Source organism: Vidua chalybeata, chromosome 17 (assembly GCF_026979565.1).
Source record: "Vidua chalybeata isolate OUT-0048 chromosome 17, bVidCha1 merged haplotype, whole genome shotgun sequence".
Classification (NCBI taxonomy): Eukaryota; Metazoa; Chordata; class Aves; order Passeriformes; family Viduidae; genus Vidua; species Vidua chalybeata.
The window spans coordinates 11,533,781-11,555,081 of NC_071546.1; the positions used below are offsets into that span (position 1 = coordinate 11,533,781).

The window sequence follows — 21,301 nt, forward strand, 5'->3', positions numbered from 1 at the left end:
CAGAGCCCTGACTACAAACCACCCTTCAGCTGAGGCTGGAGAGAACCTCTGAGCTGAGCTACCCTGGACAAAACTGCTCACTTTAAATTCCTGCCACATTCTCTGGAAACCTTAACTCCAGTCCCACCTTTCCTCTGGGGATGGGGGCAAGGAGAACAACAAAAGAAAGATTCTACCCACTGTTGTCATGAAACAAGTACAAAATGGTGCATGAAGCAAACACCAGGAGGTGGGGAAGAACTTCATCTCAGTGGGCATTAATTCTGAAATTCCAGTGATACTGGTTTATGTTTTTTTGGTTTATTACACTGAAAAGAAAGTATCACAGAGCTATGAATAACAACTCATTTTTGCATGACCAGTGGGTGGACTTCCCACCCCCCTGCACTCAATCACAGCCAGGCAGCAGGGAATCCAAGGGAAGGAAAAACCAACCTGAAGAGCCCAAGGTGTGCACTGAAGTTCCAAAAAAATCTCCAAAATCCACTGGATGACTATAAGCCATGATTCCAGCAGGAGACAAGCACATCTTCACCATCTCTTTGTCTGCAGAGGGCAGTGTCTCATGTTTGCATCTCAAATGGATGAAAACCTAAACCTAAATTACTCATTAACAGACTGCAAATTTCCTCTTCTACATGAAAGAAACATTTAAACAGTCTCAGGAGAAGAACTGAACTAAAAAAGACACTAAAAGCCATGGGTAAAATTGCTGCTGTGGGAAAGATGAGAAGGGGTCTAAAATGGTATTTCTCTTCCCCAAATATTGTGCTTATTCCCACATCAACATTTGTTAAGTCCCAGCTGGGGCTTCTGGCTGCCCAATATCCAAGCCTGTTATTTTGCAAAAAGATATAAACCCAGCAAGCCTCTTATAATGTCTGAAGAAGCACTAAATGATGTACAGCACCCTTCAGATTGCAGTCTGGGTTCAAATATATGCCTAAAACGTAGTGGCCGTCAGTCACAGTCCACAGACCTGGAAATAAATGTGTAATTCAAAGCTGTGCTGGGAAGTGAAGGCATGAGGCAGCTCCAGGGGAACAATCCTGGGCTGGCTCACCTACTGCTCTGATACCTGCAACTGGCAACTCTGTGACTCCAGAGTGCTGGAGACAATTCCAGGATTTCCATTTGTTCTGCACGACTATAATTAGAGCTTCCGGATCGTGGTTTACACTAAGAACAGCAGCAAAGGCTTCAAGGTGGAAGAGACTGTCATCAGATGGGTCAGGAGAAAGTCTGCAGAGAACATTCACAGGTTCTGGTGAAAGGGAGGTGTGTTCCTACATTACCTACCCTGTATCAGGTGCTTATTTATACATACACAGCCTATAAACACCATAACCATATGTGAAACACAGCTTTTATCACACAACAGCACTTCAACTCCACTTCCTGTCCTCAGCAGCAAATTATTAATTCACCACAAAAAAGGGTGTCTGAGCACAGCAACTGGTACATTACACAGAAGTTAATAATATGCGACTACTAAATATAGCCACTCCTGTTTTTCTTCTGAATTTTGCTGCCTAAGAGATTTCTGCAGCATCTTGCACACTGGCTTGCCCTGCATGGATGGTGATGCTCAGAACTAGTGACAGGTGCAGAGCTTTCAAAACAGCTCTTTTCCCTCACGCCATCCCACCCACGTTCAGCTCCAGCTTGTAAAACTGCAGTTATCTGCTTTGTAGGAACGCACACGCACAGGAAGTCCAGGGAACAGACTGCCAACAAGCAGATGAGAAAATTAAAAAAGATCTGAGATGCTAATAAACCGTGCCAGAATTACACACTGCATCTAAATACAGGTTTTGAGGGAACACCACTGGAGTACTTCTGCAGATAAGCATATCCTTCACTTTAATTAAGGAAGAAAATTTCCCTCCTTTGAATGAGCTCACTTCCATTGGAGAGACCTGTTTTACTAACATATCTTATGATTTTTGGTTTCTTTTCTTAAAGATAACAGAGTGGGGAAGAAAAAAAAAAAACCTTAAGGCCTATATAATTTACATTTGGGTCACTGACTTTCTTGGTTGTGGCTCCAAACATCAAACCTTTAAAAAAACCCCACAAGCCCCACACTGCTCTGCAGCAGAACTTCCTCCTGTTACCTACATTCATTTTTATCAGCACAATCTGCATATGTTCAGTGGAGTTACAGTCAAAAAGTATCCCAAGGGGAAAAAAAAAATCTTTGACTAACATCACAGTCAAAAAATGCAAGTTTTTAAAAGCTGTCTGGACACAACCCTGAGTAAGGTGCTTGAGGGGGCCCTGCTTGAGCAGGGAGGTGGGACTAGGTGGCCTCAGTGGTCCCTTCCAACCAGACCCCTCCTGTCTGATTCAGTGATTACTGCAGGGAAAATGCCATACATTTACACAGACAGACCTAACTCTGCAGAGAAAAATCAGTTTCAGCTTTCTGCATGTCCACCATTAATCCATTATGATGCCTTGTGGTGTGGATGTCAGGAATAAATGTGAAACAATTCAGAACTTAAAAAAAACAAAACCGTTGCTTAAACATGGATATTACAACCTGATTCACCCTGTAAACCATGTATGTATAAAAGCAGCATGTGCTTGTACAGATTCTGGTAATTACAGAGGTTTCTTTCAAAAAAACACCGTGTTGCACACAATATAAACACGGTAATTGTCACATAATCTCACAATCTACATTGTGATTTCAATTATGCACAACAAAGGGACTGCTCATGAGAACTGAACTGAGAAAGTAAATCACACCCCTAATAATAATAGTAACAAACCTGTGTTCATTAGTGTTTGTTTGTTTTTAAAAGGTATTTGTTCAACTACTACAAACATCTCTCGCAGACTGGTGAAAAAGAAAAATGCACTGGGTGCGGCATCAATCTTCCATTTGTAAGACTTGTCTGGAGGGAAATCAGTTTCATATTCTTCAGTGCCACGTGACTTTATCAGAAAACCACAGTGCAAATTTTGGCATAATTAGCAGGACCTTCTGAAATACAGCCCAGAAGAAAGCTCTGAGGGAAACAAACACATTTCACATCATTAGGGAAAGTTAGAGCTGAAATGGAGGTACCAGCCCCTGCACACAACAGCAGAAATCCCACCTATTTTTAGTTCACAATTCCAATAAGAAAACAGCTGGGAGTCTAATGAAATTATCTTGGTGACAAATTTAATGGACTGAACACTAAAGTTACTATTTTTAAGTAAAGTTCCTAATTATCTTTCAAAACAAGAAGCAATTAAGCAGCAGTGGAGCTCCAGCTTCCCAAGCGTCTGCAAGGCTCGGCTCCAATCAGATTGAAACTGGGAAGTGGCTCAACACCTTTCTGATCCTAAAAGTTGGTTGAGGGCCAGGCTTGGGGTTTGGTTGGGTTTTTTTTTTTTCATCTAATGAAAGCAGCTCTGCTTTGACCTGTCCAGTCCTGCCTCGTGCTGTTCTCCCTGCCCGAGCTCCGCGCAGCTGCAGGACGCACAGCGCGCCCGGGGAGGGAAGGGAAGCGGGGCAGGGACGGTCTGGAGGGAGCTGGGGAGAACCCAAATGCTAACACACTGCTGGATCACAGAGCAGCTCAGCTCCAGGGGAGGGAGCTGCACGGGGAAGTGCTCCAGCAGCAATGGAGAAGGGCCAAGGATCCCACCTAGCAAAGAGCCCTGAGAGAGCACAGAGGAATTCTGGTATTTTCAAATTTACTGAAACAGCCACATTAATCACAATAAAGCAAGTTATAATCTGACATGTTCTTCTCCAAAAAGCTTTTTGAAACTGGCCATTTGAATTACTGTTTCCCTTGGTAACTGTTCCACTGTGGCACTAATGAGCCTGTTGTACTTGTAACCTCACATAAGGCTATTCCACACTTCATACATACCACACACCTTATTTTTGAAACAAATTTTGAACAATAGAGGTAGAGAATTAGAGTTAGCATTGAAAATACACAGATAACATACTAATATCTGCCTTTTAATGAGACATTGTAAGATCCTGGAGTCTGGAATGCCCATTTGGAGAATATATCATGGTAAAACAGATCTCTAAACCTGTCCTCTCACCCCTTCCACCAAACCACTCCATTGTGAGATTCAAGATCAAGAATCTTGATGACAAGACCTTGATCAAGATTCTTAACGACATCACAATACTTCTTGGCATTAGAACCACAAAAGATTGATCATCCTTCATTCATATGACTTCACTTAAAACCTCACACTGTCCAAAATCACCCAAGGGTTTTTGCAGGTGTGAGCTTTAATAATTCTCTTGAAGAAGAGCTGTATCAAAGCATCAGTTTACAAACGGGGAAACTTTGTTTCACCCAAGCCCTGCCTGGGATAACAAACTGTGTGTATCCAAAAGCAGTGTCCCACCCTGGGACAGAGGTGAACAAGGAGTTCTCCAGAATAAACGAGGAGAAGCCATTCCAACCCAGGGAAGAAAAGGAGTGCACACCTTAACTGCAAACCCTGTTCTTCTTCATGGCACACACAGTGATGTTAGGGAGAGCTAATGAAAATACCAAAATAAAACAATCAGGAGGCTCACTCTTGAGACTCTGTTTACAGAAGAATATCCTGAGAACAGCCACACTTTATGAAACTGTGTAAGAAAATTGTCTTGCCAGACACAAAGTTTCACAGTCCCTTCACGCACCTCCTGATCTGGTAACATCATAATGTGTAATTAAATCCCTCTTAGATACCTTAACAGCAGAAGTGGTGGACAGTGCTGTCCTCAGAAAATTTGCAAGCATTACCAACACTGCCAATAAACAAACAAGGCAGTTCAACAGTTGTAGGAATTCTGTACGTATATTGCTATTTTCATTCATTTATAAAAATTACTTAGGGTTCTGAAGGATCTTTTTTTTTTTTCTGAAAAACACAAATCTCTCAGCCAAGATCCCACAGCAGACCTGGCCACCTGACCTGGGCTGGATGTGGCTGCTGCCAGCACCACGCTCCTTTAGCAGCCCAGGAGCCAAGGCTCCTTCCCTCCCCCAGCTGCAGGAGGCTTCCTAAAAATAGTCCTTTGCCAGCTTTCACTCGGTTTACATGAGCAGTTTACATGAGCCCTCTGGGGGAAGGGGAACCTTGCAGAGTACCCCAGGCACTCACTGAAAATTTACTGGGCAGCCAAAACGTTTCAGGTGTAAATTATCATCCAGACACTGAAACCCCTCACTTCCACAATGAACACATTACAAATTAGCTTTATTGGTGCATATCCTTCTCAGAGACTTAATTAGTGCACCACAATGCAAATATAGTTAACAGAGATTTATATTTAACTACAACGACTTATTTTAACACGTTTCAGCTACAAAATCAATGTATAATATACTACAGAGTAATCAGTTCAAAATCACAAAACCTATCCATGACATCCTGCTACGAAATTACTCTTAATCACACGTAAAATTAGCCAGCAATTTCTTTCAGTTTATTTAGAACTTAGTCACTTACTAAAAATACTGTATTTAAAGTTACTTAAACTCAGCTTTGGTTTGAGAACTTCTTCACCTAATATGAGCTTAATCTACTTTTTAATTTCCAGCCTGCCCCTCCTGAAGTCAGGATTTTATGACCATGTTCTCTGCATGCAAGCACATGGCCTCAATAAACTTTTGAGCCTTCTGGTAAATTTATACCAAATGTCCTCCAGACATCTTTGTCAGGGGTCTCTAAAAAACAGTAACTTCAGCAATACCTGTGATTGCAGGCAAGCACCCAGACAAAAGAAATTTAAACTGAAGTCCCCAGCGAAGGAAAGGCTTTGGCGTATCACCCAACAGTGGAGTTCACAGAAGAGGAAAATGAAGGGAAGAACGTGCAATCAGCAGCATCCAGTGCTCCCTCTCCCCGGGACTGGCAGTGATGGATCTGCAGTTTCAGCCCAGGGAATAATTGGGAATCGAACCTGGTGCTTTCACATTGTACCAGCAAATGTGTTGGCCTCTTTTCATCCTTGGATCAGGAATTTTCTGTTGCCTTTCGGAAGGCATGGTTGCTTTTACTTCCTTTTTAAAGCAATTTTAATGAGGTTTTACAGTAGCTTTTTAGGTCTTATGTTTGATGAAGTATTCTCCTAATTGTCATCCTGTAATTTTGAAATGTTCCTTTTCTGCAGCAATGCATCTGAGCCATGAGAGCTCTCACAAAACCCTTTGTGCTCCAAAAGCTGTCATGCCTGCTCACGGGGAACACCACAAACAGCAGCTCCCAGGGTCAGGCAAAAAGCTCCAGCACCCACTCACCCAGGTGAATGAACTGCAAAAGCCTAAAAATACTGGTCCCACCTGCTTCCAGGAGCGTGGCTATCAGAGCACCAGGGATGCACATCATTCCTGCAGCCACGTTTTCTGTGGCTTCCACAGCAGCAGCAGCCAGACCTGGGGATCCCCTGCCAGGCCCCCCAGCCCATCCAGCACTGCATCCCACAGCAGCTTCCCAACCCTCCAGCCACAGAATCCACCCAGGAACGATGCTCCGGGCCGTGCAAAAATGATGCAACCAGTGCCACGCTCTTCCTTGTTTCCTCAAGTGTTTATTTATAGCTTGCCCTGTATTTTGTGCCTGCAGATCTTCCTCCTGGCGGGAGGGATTCCTAGGGAAGGCTGCTCCAGCCCCTGTGGAAGTCTTTTATTCCGCTTGTTTCTGTCTCACACTGAATTGTTTGTTTGAATCACAGCTCAAATCTACCCTCGTTTGGGGCGTTCTCTGTTTGCACAAAGGGACCTTGCAAGAGCCTGGGAGGGGGAGTGAAAATTCATTCTCAGGAACTACTGTGAGTTGTAAGAGTTGCTTGGTTTGATTTTCACCATTTGACAGCCACAGAGTTTCACCAGTACAGCAACCCAACACTGCTATTTCATTAAGTCCAGTACTCACAAGTCAAAATGTCATTTGCTCTGCTTTATAATAACCTTGTGGGAATTTTATGGTAAAACTGAACATATTTTTTGTATTAATGGTTAAAACTTAAAAAAAATACAGAAGTCTAGTACACCCAAGGTGCATGACAAACTTCCAGAATTTACAGTCACAATTCCTCCTCTCATTTAACCTCTCACTCTAATTCATTCTGACCAATTCATTTATGACATTCGTTCTTCCCCAGTTCAGACTGACCACTACCTGTCTTCACAAACACCAGAGGATTGAAGGATTACTGTGTACACAACAATCTACTATTTCACTCATTCCAATTTTCTCAAAACATCTGAGCAATGCAATGACAGAAGTTTCACCTGCAGTAAACTGTTACTTTTAGGGTGAATTTGTTGCACTTTCCTTACCGGAAAAAAGGCATATTTCTCTGCCTGGTGAAAATATGATTAAAAATACAAAAAACCAAGGACTATCACTGCAAGGTCCATGTACAGCAAAGCCAAACCCAAGGATCTGGAGCTTTCAGTATTTATGTAGCTTTGCCAACTGTCTGACTCTCAAGCATGTGTCAAACCCCATCAAACAAGGGGCCTGTCCTCAGTAAAAACACCAAGGGTGTGTTCAGCTCTGCACGAGCTGCCCAACATTTACTGCACTGCTGGGACCCCCTGGCTCCAGGAATGTGTGCCATCACTGGCAGGATGAAAGGCTGAGCACCACGGAATCCACGCCACCAGAGACACCTGTGAAACCTGTTGGTAATGAATTCACTCACAGGAGGAGAGGAGTTTTGACATGATCTGCTTCAAGATGCAGATTAGAGTGGATCCAGCCTCTTGAATTTTTCTTAATCTTTATAATCATGAAAGAAAGATAGAACTGTGTAGTAATGCTGTGGTAGTAGCTGCATTTAATGATCTTATGGAACAATGCAACATACTAATTTCTTCAATATATTATTTTGTCCATAATAACACTGATGAATTGCTCAGAAGGGATTGCACATTGAGTCATGTGAATACACACATGACATCTTTTTTGTTACTAATATATTATTAGTTATTTGAAAATGATTGGTCATTTTAATTACATGGAAAATTATTTATGCAATCCTGAACTTCACAATCAATCAAACAATCAATCAATCAACAGAAGTCAATCCTACACATTTCCTTGACTAGAAGTTGGTAACATACTTTTCAGGGTGGCAACTCTGTACCTGTATTTGCAGCACTAACCCCAGGTCAGTTTAGCTTTAGGCACAATGTGCAGAGCCAGTGTTGTTCACTAATTCTCATTCTATTACAAACTTGTACCTATCAACAGAGCAAGATGCCAATATAATATTCACAGCATCTCCTCCAAAAGCCTCAGTGGACAAAATACATTTTTTCATACATTTCTACCATATTCACTTACACTATGATTTAACACCACAAGAAAAACTTTTGAGGATGGAAAAAACTACAGTGGGAAGGAATGAGGAACCTGTTGCCATTAAAATGCAGAAATTAGTGAGAGTTTAATTAACCAAAGGTTTTGGCTTACATTCCATCTCCTGCTGCATTGCATTGCAACCCTTTCCCATCATCCCCCCCCCGCCAAATATTCCACTGCATTTGCATTTGTAGGTTTGCAGAGAACAGAATCACACACACAAAAAAAAAAAAAAAAAAAAAAAAAAAAAAAAAAAAAAAGCAGAAGCCTGAACAGGTATCAGAAATATGTTGACTTAGAAGTCCAGACACTACTGAGCCAAACAGACTCAAAAGCAATTACAAAAATATGCATCTAACATTTGTTTTAAAAAAAGCTCAAGATTACTTTCTCTTTTGGAAATAGAAATCCCTGGGATGAGGCATATTTTGTCATATTTATTTGTATGTTTAAAATCTCTTGGTGATGCAAGTATAATATTCTTATCAAACAACACAGTTTGCCATTTTTACCACTAGTAACAAGGAATCCGTTCTTATCTTTACTGAATTATTTTTAAATCTGTTAATTAACATTATGGGTATAGGCCACCCATCAAGAAATTTGGCTACAGAACTTTGTCTGCAGAACTCTGGACTGTAGCCAAATACTTTTAGTACAGAATTATCTTCTGAAGATGCATCACTTAGGTTTATGCAGCAGTACTTACTTACACATTACATTCTTTGGTAATAACAACTTTGGTTTCAAAGCTGACTAAAAAAGTAAAATATTAATGGAGATACATCCTGAGCAAACTACACCCTGGACTCCACTCCAGTATTCTCCTCCAGAGAACTAAAATGTCAGTAAGTTTGTTATCTAACCCTGCCTTCATTACACTCTCCTGATGTTCCTTTGACATTCAAAATTAAACTCCTCAGTTAGAGGAGCACAGCAATCTACTGACCAAATCACGTGGGTGTCTGCTTAGTAAAAATAGTAAAAAATTACTATTTTAAAGACAAATTTTACTTAAATAAAATGCTAACATTCATGCCAAACTTTGAAAAACACTCTTGATCCAGTGCAAGCCTAACCTGAACAAATGTGCATGTGAATTTTGTCTGAAACAAAGAAATAGCTGCTGTGAGAGCAAATCCATTCACACGTGAAAGCAAATATAAAACATCCATTTCCACTGAATCAGGCATCCATGAACACTAGAGTTTATCCTTAACCCTTGCAAGTGATGCATTTAAACTAAAAGGCAAAGTCTGAGTGTTTGGACACAGAACTGTGTCAAGAAATTGGGGAAGAAATTCCAACCCAGCTTTCTCCTGCTCTACACCCAGGTCTGCCCTGCCTCCAGCTGAAGGCAAATCCTCAATATTTACAACCAGACAGGGAAAGGAAGTTGCATCTGCAGCCAAAGGCCAGAAAGGAACTGGCAAATTCACAGATGTGTGGAACAGAGGAAAATAAAAGCAGCAGATGAATGCAGGCAATGAATCCAGGGGGCTGGAAGTGGCCAAGGGAGGGAAAGTGGAGGCAGAAATCAGATACCTGGAGCAAACAGTTAAACCTCTTGACAGTAATTCAGGATGAGGCAATGGGCATCACACAGACCTCAAAAGGCTGTGCTATGACTTCTTCAATTATTCTCATTTTGGACTTGTAAAGGTCTTTCTGCCACTATGGCCCATCAACTTTGTATCTTCCTTATTGCAGCACCTAATTCCTAACATTCAAGCAACCTATTCCAGGACACCTCTTGGTTTATGTTGTTCATACTGGGATGTAATTTATTTTGAAGACAGAGGAGTTCATCTGGGGTTGAGCGTAGCTTGAAATTATGAATTTATGATTAGCTGTGACAAGAGTGGGAACATGTGCTGGATTCATAATCCATTTATTGGCTAAATTTAGGTAATCTGGTTTTCAGAGCACTTGCCAGCAGGCACATCCCTGTTATTGACAGTCAGCAAGAGAGGGCACACACGTGGAGGAGTTGGTGTATTTCAGCTATTATGTATTTGGACTTGGGGTGTTGGTAGTGACTTCACTGAAGTCATGCAAAGACAGGAGTTACTATGCTCCCCATCATACACCTAATACCCCAGTGGAGTGCAGAAAATGCATAGCCTGGGCTGTATTTCTTTAATTGAAATTTAACCTTGTTTAAAACATGATCTTCTATTCCCTCAAGCTGAAGACGAGCAGGAAAAAGACACTAATTCAGTTATCTCTAAGCACTCTGGAATAGAGTAACGTGGATTTTGTAATCAAAACCAAAAATTAGGAGTTAGATGATCTGGGTCTACTCTTTGGCTTGCCAAGGAATTCACACAGCAGTAGGCTGTGTCAGTTTTATTCCAGCAAAAGGGGACATGAATATTATTCTTCCTCATGGGAATGTTTAACAATATAATTGTCACTGTCCGTAAGAAGCTCATGTATGCCAGGAATACAGGCCAGGGAAATTCCTGTCCTATTGAATGTGAGCACTCAGAGGAGCTGGAGACAAGAGAACCTACTCTGTCAAAATCACATTGAATGGAAAGAAAGTAAAAGGAAAAAAAAAAAGGTAATAAATAATATGGATAAGAAATTAGACCAGCAATAGTACCCCTGATAAATCAGGCACTGTTTAAAAAGGTGAGACTTTGAGCAAACACACTTTTCTACACATTCCATGAAAGGAACTTTGTCATGAAGAGAAATCAACATGGAAGAAAATCATTAAGTGCACAGATTGGGGCTCTTAACTGCTCTCTGCAAGTCTGCAAATCCAGAAATAAAACACACCATAAATCTTAATAAAAATATAAAGAATTCACAACATCAGAAATTAAAAAGCTTGTGTGTCCACATGTGCTGATCCTTCAGCAGCCCTGCACAGCAGTCGGCTAATAGCTGCACTCCCTGCCTTTCTTTGATAAGTATTTTAAAAACAAACATCTTAAAAAATACTCCTCATAAAACCCTTCTGGAGGAGCCTGGCACAGTTTCAAGGTATCAGAGAGGCTCTGCTGTTGCTGGAGTTCCAGAAACGTGACTCTGCACCTCCAGAGCCTTCTCCTTCCCCGAAATGGCAGCGCAGGAGAGGAGCGGGAGGCAGGAAATCGCGTGAGAACGGCTCCTCGTGCTGCTTCCAGCCCTTCCTGCCATGGCGGGTGTGAAATGGGCTGCACACGCTGCCTCTCACTTGATTTCCTTTTCCACCCCAGCCAAAACCAGGAAGCGCCAGCGAGGGGATTCGCAGGGAAAGCGCAGCGTGAAGTGAAGCACAAAATCAAATGGGTGGCCAAGCAAAAATTCAGGGATCTGTGGGCACAGCCTGATATCAGCAACTCTAGAAAAAGCACTGAAAGGCTCACGTAGTACCCAGGCTTTGCTCCTAAGCTGCTGAATAGTTAACCCAAAGGCTCCTGACATCAATGCAGGTTTCTTCAGGCTTTGGGTAAGACCTGCCAGGACAGCGTGGGCACCCTTCATGTCCTCATGCCACAAACAGCACATTCCCAGGGGCAGACCCTGCTGGCTCTGACTGCCCTGCTGGGTATTTGTGAGGCTGTAAAAGCAGAGCTGCTCAAATGAAACCTGAGGTAGAAGTATTGGCAACAACAGCGCTTCAAAGAGATCCTGTTTGTTTGTATTTGACAGAAGGCAGATTTGACAAACAAGCTTTGGCACATCACAGTGGAAATGGCTCCTAGATTTTTAATAATAAGCAATGTATTCTAAATAAAATGTGACCCTGTGCCTCCAGGGAAGACATATGAAGGATGATAAATAATTTAACACCATTTGGGATTTTCTGTATTCTAGACACTTCTGTGTTCTTCTGTTTATTATTAGCCAAGAGCAGGATCACATGGCAGCTTCATACAAACACTCTGTGTACATCCCTGCAAGATGCAAGAGCGATGACATTTGGTCTCCTCACAGATAAAGCTCCCTCCTCACCGCTGAAATACAAACTGGTGACAGTGTCACAGACCACATTGTTCTAAATGCAGAATTGAAATTGATTTCTTAGTAAGGCCAGTTAAGAAAAGGGAAACAAGCCTTCTTTCCTTTCTCTGCCTCTCAAGACTGTAAAATATGCCTGGGCAGGAAGTACAGTAAAGCTCATGATGAGCAGAGGCAGCTACTCTTTCAAAATGAGCAGGGCTCCTCCTAAGTGACATTTTCATTTAGCCAGTGAGCTTGAGGGCTCAGGGCAGGATACCAGAAGGGCTCTCCAGCAGATGAGGTTACTGGCCAGCCCTCCCAGCTTCACACCTCCGAAGATCACAGCTGCAGGGAAATGGGAAGCCAGGATGGTACCTGGGGCTTTTGGTAAAGTTGTCTTTTCTCAGCCAAAACAACCAGAGACTCAGTGGAGCAACAGTCAGAGTGTGTAATGATGTCACTTCTTATGGGAAAACATTGGAAGTTGTAGAGATACAGAAGGGAGCACTGTACATTTAAAGGTACTGCTCCAGAACAGGTGAAAAATACCATTTTTGGACTCTAAACCCCCACACTGGAATCAGGGAGATAAAACATTGAGAATTACATTTTTCCCCACTTTCTTGGGAATGAACATATAGCAAAAGAGAGCTCCTGACCCATCTGCAAATTCCCATCTTTCCTGAGCACAAACTCTGCAGAAGTTTAAGCTGCCATCTCTCCAGCACCTTTCTCTTCCAGATTCTCCATCCCTGACTCCTGGAAAGCCCTTCCTTCTCCTGGACTACAGCTAAGCTGTCTACATGCAGAACCAGCTTTTATCCATGGAAAGCAGAACTGCTAAAAGACAGGAAAAACTGATTTTTAAACGTTCGGCAGAATCTCCTCGCACAGCTTCCTGTATAAAACTGTGTCACAACACTGACAAAATCTCCTTTTTTAAAAAATTCAGAATGTTAAATAAATCCAAACTTTACACTGAGCAATTCAGCCTTCAAAAAATGACAGCTGAAAAGAATTAAATTTTTTTACAAACAATTCTAAAAAGCTAATTTTTGTGAACAGAAACATTTTTTTAAAATTTTAAGGCAAATAACTGAGCAAAGAATCCATTAATATTTAACATTTTATTCAATTTTCAAGAGCATGAAAGGATTTTTGGAAGCCAGATTGATCTTGAAAGAGAAAAGCCACTTTTCCATCTCCCATTTTCAGAGTAACTTTCTTATTTTAAATGGGGATTTCAAAAGGGAAAAAGTGTTCAGAACCCAAAACTCCTCTCTGAAAGAATGGACAACCCCAATAAAACTTGCTCAATATTCTCTTTTAAATTCTATTACCACTAACAACAGTAACTTGTACATTCATATTATAATAGCCCTCCTTTAATATATCTCAGAAATATTTTGTATTTTGCCTTTGCCACATTTTTGTTAGTATATGCTCATCAGATTAATTCAAATGCATCAGTCAAGTCAGGTTTTATAAGAAGCATTTTTTGTTAGGTCCCTTGAAGATGTAATGTGATAAAAACAAGCTCAGCATTTCAAAGTGACATTAACCTCCACGATAACATTTTGCCATTAAAAAACTCCTACTATGCATATACTGCATGGTCAAAAATGCCAGAAAGGACAAGAACTGTCAAAATTAACAATTAGAAATCTCCTTCTGCAAGACTATAGTGTCATATATGTTACTATCATATTTAATAAATATTAGAATTATTAAATATTTTAGAAGGAGACAGCAATTTTTATTTTATTTCCTTTAGGGGAAAAAAAAATCCAATTTGTCAGCAATGTTCAAATTTTATTTCTGGCTCAACAGCCCATGATGTAGAATTAAGTGTTCCACTAGATGGAGCAGGATGGTAAAGCCATCATGAGGGCCACCTCCCCTGCTGATCCACAGAAAAGTCAATGTCCAGGGATGGTAAGAATTTCAGCTTTCTTCTGTGCATTCAGGGCAGAAAAAGGGCAACACAAACTCTCTTAGTGCTCAACAATTTCCTTCTTCCCAGCATAGAATTAACAAACACTAACCAGAAATAAACCCAGCTCTCCCTGACTTCTATCAACTTTACACTAGAAACACAAAAGTCACTGGATGCTTGTCTGAAAATGAAAATCTTTGTACTTTTCTGTTTTGTAGCAAGTGAACTTGCAAAAAGTTCCATGCCAAATGATCAAACATTAGTCACCTAATGCAAAAGACATCGTTACACATCAAACAAATTCACTCTGGAAACAATGGCAAAACTTCAAAGAGGCTCCTACAAACCTGGAGCTGTGCAAGGCACAGTAAAATTATCTCTCTTGTCTCTTTTCAAACAGAGCTAATTGTTTATTTACCTTTAAGTCCACCTAAACAAACAAACAAAAGAAGAACCTTACAGATTTTATTCATCAGATGTTCTTTAAGAGATGCAGTATTAGACAAACTGCAGTTACCATCACCCTGTGAAACAAGAAACCTTCATTTTCTTGACCATTAAACCTTATTTCAGCTTCTCCAAAAGAAGCAGAGAGAATATAAACTAACAAAGAACAGATTTAACCATTAATATTTCCAATTTAAGTCCTGCAATTCTTGAGTATGCATGACAAAAGTACCAGGAATGGTCACAATTAACTGGAGCACCTTGCCATTAAAAAATCCTGAGGCACAGTGTATTGCTGGATGTGATAAATAACTGCAAACATGCAGCAGACTCTCAAGACAATGCTAATTATCCCAGCAGGATAAATACCAGAAGAGAATGACTCTTTCTCAGATATGTGCATGAAGGCACACAAGCAGAACTCTGGTGACTGATCACAGGCTGCTTCCCACGACTGTCACTCCCATCTCTTTGTTCCCAGTTAAATAAACTGCACTAGAAACCAAAGTGCAAAGTGACAAACAGGTTTACTTCCCACCAGCACTCTCTCCAACTTACTGCAACTTGTGCAGCACCTGAAGCTGACATCTGGAAAAGATGGGCCAGGTGGAAGAGGCAAGAAATTTGGCAGACAGTGGAACTGTCCCCTTACCAAGGGGCCTTATTAAAACCTTCTGAAGGACTTTTTGAAAAGACTTTTTGTAGATACTGATGTGGATATTGTCTCATTTTACACCAGTTTGTCCCACCTCTCTGAACAGCTGATTACCAAGAATTTATTATGCACCACACACTCCTTTTCCATGGATCAGGGAAAGCATCAGGCCACTGAAGCACTCCCCAGCCCCAAAGGCACGGGCAGGGCAGCAATACTCACTACTGTGCACAGTCAATCAGCTGGTACTCGTTGGATCTCTCGTAGCAGGCTTTCACACCTTCATCCTGCCAGAGTGTTTTTGTGTGTTCATAAAACTCCTGAAATGGAAAAACAGTGTTATGGGAACGGGTTAGAGACGAAGAGAGTCAGCAAATAGTAATGTATCATTTCGTTTTGCAACAAGCAGGAAATAGAGCAGATTTAACAAAAATCTTTAACCATGCTTTAGAACATCACTACAAGTTCAGTTGGCTTTCTAAGTTTGACTTAAACAACTGCTTCTCAATCACTGATTGAATCCAACCATTGACTGTAAGAAGGGTTAATGTCTCATTAATATCAATTTCATTGGCAATTTAATAATCAATGCTATTTGGTAACATTTGTTCTTTCACTCATGGCGTCACTGTATTTTACATTTATGTGGCTGTTGTGATTTTTTTTTTCTTCAATGAAACCCTACTTCTCTACAATTCCTACGTGAATGATAACGATAATTAAGTTTTACATGACTTGGCAAGCTCGTGAGGATTTTCAGGGACTGCACAGACATCTGTATCTTACTTAACTCTGTACCACTTTCGTACATTTATTCTTTTACAGTGTAAAAAGACGTTGAACGACAGAAGACAGTGATACAAGGCTAGATCATGTTTTGTCTCAGCCTTAAAAACTGTAAGCCAAGATATGAAAGCAGACAGCCAAAAATGCAGTGCTTCAGTTTTGCTGAACCTGTAACACAAGGTAACAACACAAGCAAAAGCCCTTTTCATTCTGCACATGAAAGATGCACTTTGGCTCCACCAGTGCGTGTGCAGCACAGGATTGAACTCCTGGCCATCAGTCTAAGAGCTCTGAATAGACTCAAAGAACAGCAGCAGCCTGGTGACTAAAACAGACACAGACACCACTGTGGGCACTCCTCTTATCAACAACCATGGGTGTTCCTTGGCCATCTCTCAGAGCTTTCAAGTGTTTTGGGTAAAATACTTTCATTCTGGTTTTAAGTGGCAAAGAATTAATTTTTTTAATCCAGACCAGTGAAAGATCTTTAAAATAGTTGTTGCATATATTCTGTGTCTCCCCACCCTTTTCCTTTACAGCAGAATTATTTTAAAGAAGAAAAATGTGTTATTTTTGCTGCTTCAGGGTTCCTCCATCTCTTGGGATATCAGTCTCTCACATTCCTTTACTATCAGTGTAGTACAAAGAAAGGGGACACATTCCAAAGTTTCACTTTGAAAAAAGTTTTTTAAAAAAATTTACATTCCTACCAGAATTCTGAACTGTAGGAGAACAGTAAATTCTTTAAATTGCATCTTAAAGATGTATAGAGGCATCTTACAGTAAATTTAGTGCTGCTGATTTTCAGAGCTCCCTCTTCTTGGCAGGTATAAGATGCATATGTGTTTGTGTGATCACACAATTATGAATACCAATGATGGAAGCAGCACATCAGATGCAAATTTGATTGTCCTTTTGTTGCTATTAAGTAGTCCCTTATTGCACACACACAAAAATGACAGCAAACACAAAACACACATCTAAATTTTGTTCTGATTTCTTTTAAAGAGATTATGACATTTATATATGGTATTAGATGTCAGCTTGTTCCCTGCTTTTATGAACTGTTCATGAATAAAAAGATCAGTTATATTTCTTTCAGAAGTAGGTAAGAAGGATTTTACTTAATTTTTAGTATTTGCCAATTGAATGACTGTTTGCTTTTGCTATTAAAGGAAATAGAAAATTAATCAAAGTCTTAATTCCAGTCCTCAGTTTTCTGTCTCCCACTGCTGGAACTATGCTCATTGGATACTTTAATTTTGAAAATTTCCAATTTCTTGGCAATTGGGGGACTGTCAGTAGCCTTCAAGTGTATTAGAGCACAGTGAGGAAAATATCTTTCTAAAGGAAAAGGGAGATGGAAGAGAAAGTGAAGGAGAGAGGGGGAATTATCTGCAATCTCACTGTATCTGAACCAAACCCAACTTTGGGGAATGTTTCTATCTTTATTTTCAAAAGTAACAGTTGTTCAGTACAGAACATCATATGGCTCACTCAACTTATGACTACAAAGCTGGGAAATTGAAAAATGGAATCAGCAATTGTACAAGATTTTTTTTGATGAAATAGCAGTTGATTAAACAGACAAATCGCAAGGCAATGATAAGTTTACAGAAAAAGCAGTAAAACATTCTTCATCACCAAAAAAATGTAGATATAAAGTGAAAAAAGTCAGTGCTTTAATGAGGAAAGTCACAGCACAGTAAAACTCTGCCACAAAAACTCTTCCTAATTACTGTTTCTCACTACAACTGTGACACTTTGGTGGAAAGCTGATGTAAAGCAATTATTTCAATGACCTTTCAAACTCCATAATGTCTTACATTTGCAGTAGTTTCTGCAATCAGATCTTAAAATGGGACGAAAAATAAAACCAGTTCCTGGCCCTAGCATAAATGCATTGATAATAGACAGGCCAGGGTTTAGTTTACCAGAACAGTTACATATTGTTTAGAAGAGTCCTCCCCGCGCTCTAAGGGCAGTTTTCACTTCTAAGAAAATACATGAATTACAATAATGGGATAAAGATCAGTGTTTGTGCCTTGTTAGGCCAAATAAGCAATGAAATATTTAAAACTGCCTTTATGCCTGTCCTGCTGATCTGAACTATAACCAGCAATACTCAAGCAATCTTCTCGGTATGGTTATTAATTGTCCATGTGGGATGGAAAAAGAATTCAATTCCACATTCTCGGAACTTCTTATTGGGGTTTCAAAATCAGGATCTACAACAAGCAAAGAGCAACAGATCAGTATCCTAAGACACAGTGGGGGTTTCTTTGGGATGGGTTTTTGCTGTTACTTTTGGTCTATTTTTTTCTTGTTTGTTTGTATTAATTGAGTTTTAAAAAGTGAACTACATGACTTGAGATGGTCAAATATGAAAGCCTTTCACTAATACACAACCTCCTGTCTTTAGGCCACAACAAATACATCTTCAAAGATGCTGAGACTAATGCTGAGCCAGCTCACACAGCTGTGAACCAGGAAGGTGCTCACCCAAGCAGAGTCAGAACCAGCCTTGCAGAGCTCATCTCCTGCTGTATTAGAATCTCCTTACTGTAGTGACTGATTTTGGAATTAAGACATAGTAAGCTGGTTGCAAAAACCCCAGATTCTCCCTCCTCTCCAGTACACCTACACTAACCACAGCTCTGAAATAATATTTAAGAAAAGGAATAACACAAGAAATCCTCAGCATCCCATTTGAGTCATGGAATGTAGCCTGGGGCTGCTCTCAGGGAAGGCAAGTAAAACCACAAGATTTGTTATGCATTTAGGTAAAACAGGGGCTTCAGAGGCCACTAAAAAAATCAAGTTAGCAAAAGGGTTGGGGTGGCTGTTTTTTTTTTTTTTTTTTTAGTTAAATAGGTATAATTTGTATGAGAGCTCTAAAAATAATGAGTTAGGAAACAAATTAACCAAAATAGCAGGAAAATTTCCTGAAAAGAAATAGCCAGAAAACTAGTCCTTACATGTCTGGTTCTTGCTTCTAGAACACTGATTAATTTGCTGGCACATGCTAACATGACAGACTCTACAGCAGCATAAACTAAGGCTTTTCCTGCACTAGAAAATGGAACTCCTAACAAAGCAGCTAAAATAAACAAATACTAAATAACAATTTGGTTTGAGATGACATTCCACAACAAATAGGATTTGAATGTTAGGATCCAAATGATCCATAGTATTTGCAGTGTATGATCATATTATTCATTCTTGCCCTATGCATACTTAAAATTGAAAATAAAATCCAAATGATGTAATTTTTAATTTAAAACAAAATGCTGCAGTGTCACAATACACACCCAAGATCCTGTTTAAAGTACAGCTGAAGCTGTGTAAAGCAACAAAAGTCAACAGAAGTGGTGACAGGATGGCACCACCAGGGAAGGTGAGGAGTGAATTCCTCCTGAGCTTTATGTCAGGATTGGAGCATTTATTCACCACCAGAACAGACTTTATACGTCCCAAAACGTTCACATAACCCTAAAGAGGGAGAAATCCTTGAGGAGAACACTCAAGGAAAGGAATGTCAATGTAACACAGATCTGAAGAGAACAAACAGGACTGAATCTGCTCAGGCTGGGAAGGGGCATAGTTTGAATTCCGGGCACAATCCCCAAGAACAGGCTCCACTTCTGGGAATCCATAAAAAGCCCTGAGAAAATCCTCTGGCTGGGTAAACCTTCTCTGGTCCTGCTTAGATAACTGAAGGATCTAAGATCTGAAGGATCAAGGACCACGACTTGGTGCTGCTGAGGAAACCTCATGTCTCATGATACCCTAATTTCATTATTAATGTTTTATTTATGGGGCGACAGTTTCCCCACCTACTGAAAGCTTCCCAATACAGTGAGTCAATAGGCAACATTTGTAAATCACTTGCATTCACTTACAGGAATCTCTGCAGACCTCTAGAGAAAAAAAAGAAAACATCAGTGGAAATGTGGAAGGGATGCTTGGAAAATTGTTCTTTGTTCCAGAAACATCTTGCTGACACAATTCTGGATTAGAAAAGGGGCAATGCAGAGTCTAATCAAGTTTAACCCTACTTATATTGGAAAATCTCAGCAAGCTGAATAAATGGCAGCAGATAAATAGTGGTTTTGATCAAAGTTAAACTACAGAACATGTTAAAGAACTTGAGGGTTGAGCACTTTGGTTGTTAAAAAAAATAATCCCCAGGAGACAAACTCTATGCCTGGGAAAAAATAAAGGAACCAAAATCTGCTTTTGAGAAGCATACTAAAAGGATAAAATACTAGGAGAAAGAATATAACTGGTCATACTGTCTGCAAGGCTTTGTTCCCTCCAGATATATAAATACTCAAGAGACTAAAAAAAATGTTCATGAAGCAATGTTTTATAGGCATTAGGATGTTGGCAGGGAAAAACACTGGCACAGCCCATGTCACTGTGATACCAAATTCACAGGAAACTTAGCATGGACATGCAACATTACCTTTTCTTTGTCAAATATAATATAGGGTGGATCCTTCAACAGAACAGTTTATTTACTAATTCCAGCAAAAGTCAATGCCATTGGAAAAAACCCATACCTTACTAAAAGGTGTGTACAACCATTATACAATGTTGTGGTTAAAACTGGGATTCAATTCCTGGGCAAAGTTCACTGTCCCATGGAACTGCACATTTCATAATAAGAGTTTTAAATAGGTCACCGACTTACAAATCTAACGATTAAAGGTCAAACCAAACCAGCTTCTAACTGTAAAACTGTCTCCTGGAGGACTTTGCTTCCCAGTGTGTTGAGCTTTGAAAAGCAGCACTGCCCACTGGCTCCAGAGCCCTGCACAGAGCACGGCTTTCCCTTCCTGGGAGCCAGGCAGCTCTGCTGCATTCCACAAGCCAGGCACTGCAACAAGGCAAGGTCATGGGATGGCAGGGCAGCACAGAGCACTCCGAGACCAACTGCACCAGCTGATTTTCTCCTTCCAGGACAGGTAAGTACCCACCAAACTGATTTATTTCTCCCTGCTCATCTATGAAACCAAGCCATCACTCCTGAGCCTACGGGCGCCCAGGGAAGGGAACTCGTGGCATCTTTTCATTCTCCCCAAGTTTGGGCAGGGGTACCAGAATGTGTTGAATTTGTCAAATCAGACAGTTTTTAATAAGCCACTTACTTGAATAGGGAAACATCTGCATTCCTAATGGTGTGAACAAGTGTTAATTATTGCTTG

The 21,301-nt window shown here is 40.4% G+C and overlaps 1 protein-coding gene across 3 annotated transcripts in view; it reads right to left on the reverse strand.

The window, feature by feature from the left end:
• The window catches only part of GNAS (GNAS complex locus), a 133,754-nt gene that overhangs the window by 21,170 nt on the left and 91,283 nt on the right, over positions 1-21,301 (reverse strand). For all 3 annotated transcript variants that reach the window (XM_053958244.1, XM_053958245.1, XM_053958246.1), the window contains exon 5: positions 15,528-15,625. In XM_053958244.1, the coding sequence (XP_053814219.1) occupies positions 15,528-15,625 (98 nt within the window). The remainder of the gene's footprint in view (positions 1-15,527; positions 15,626-21,301) is intronic.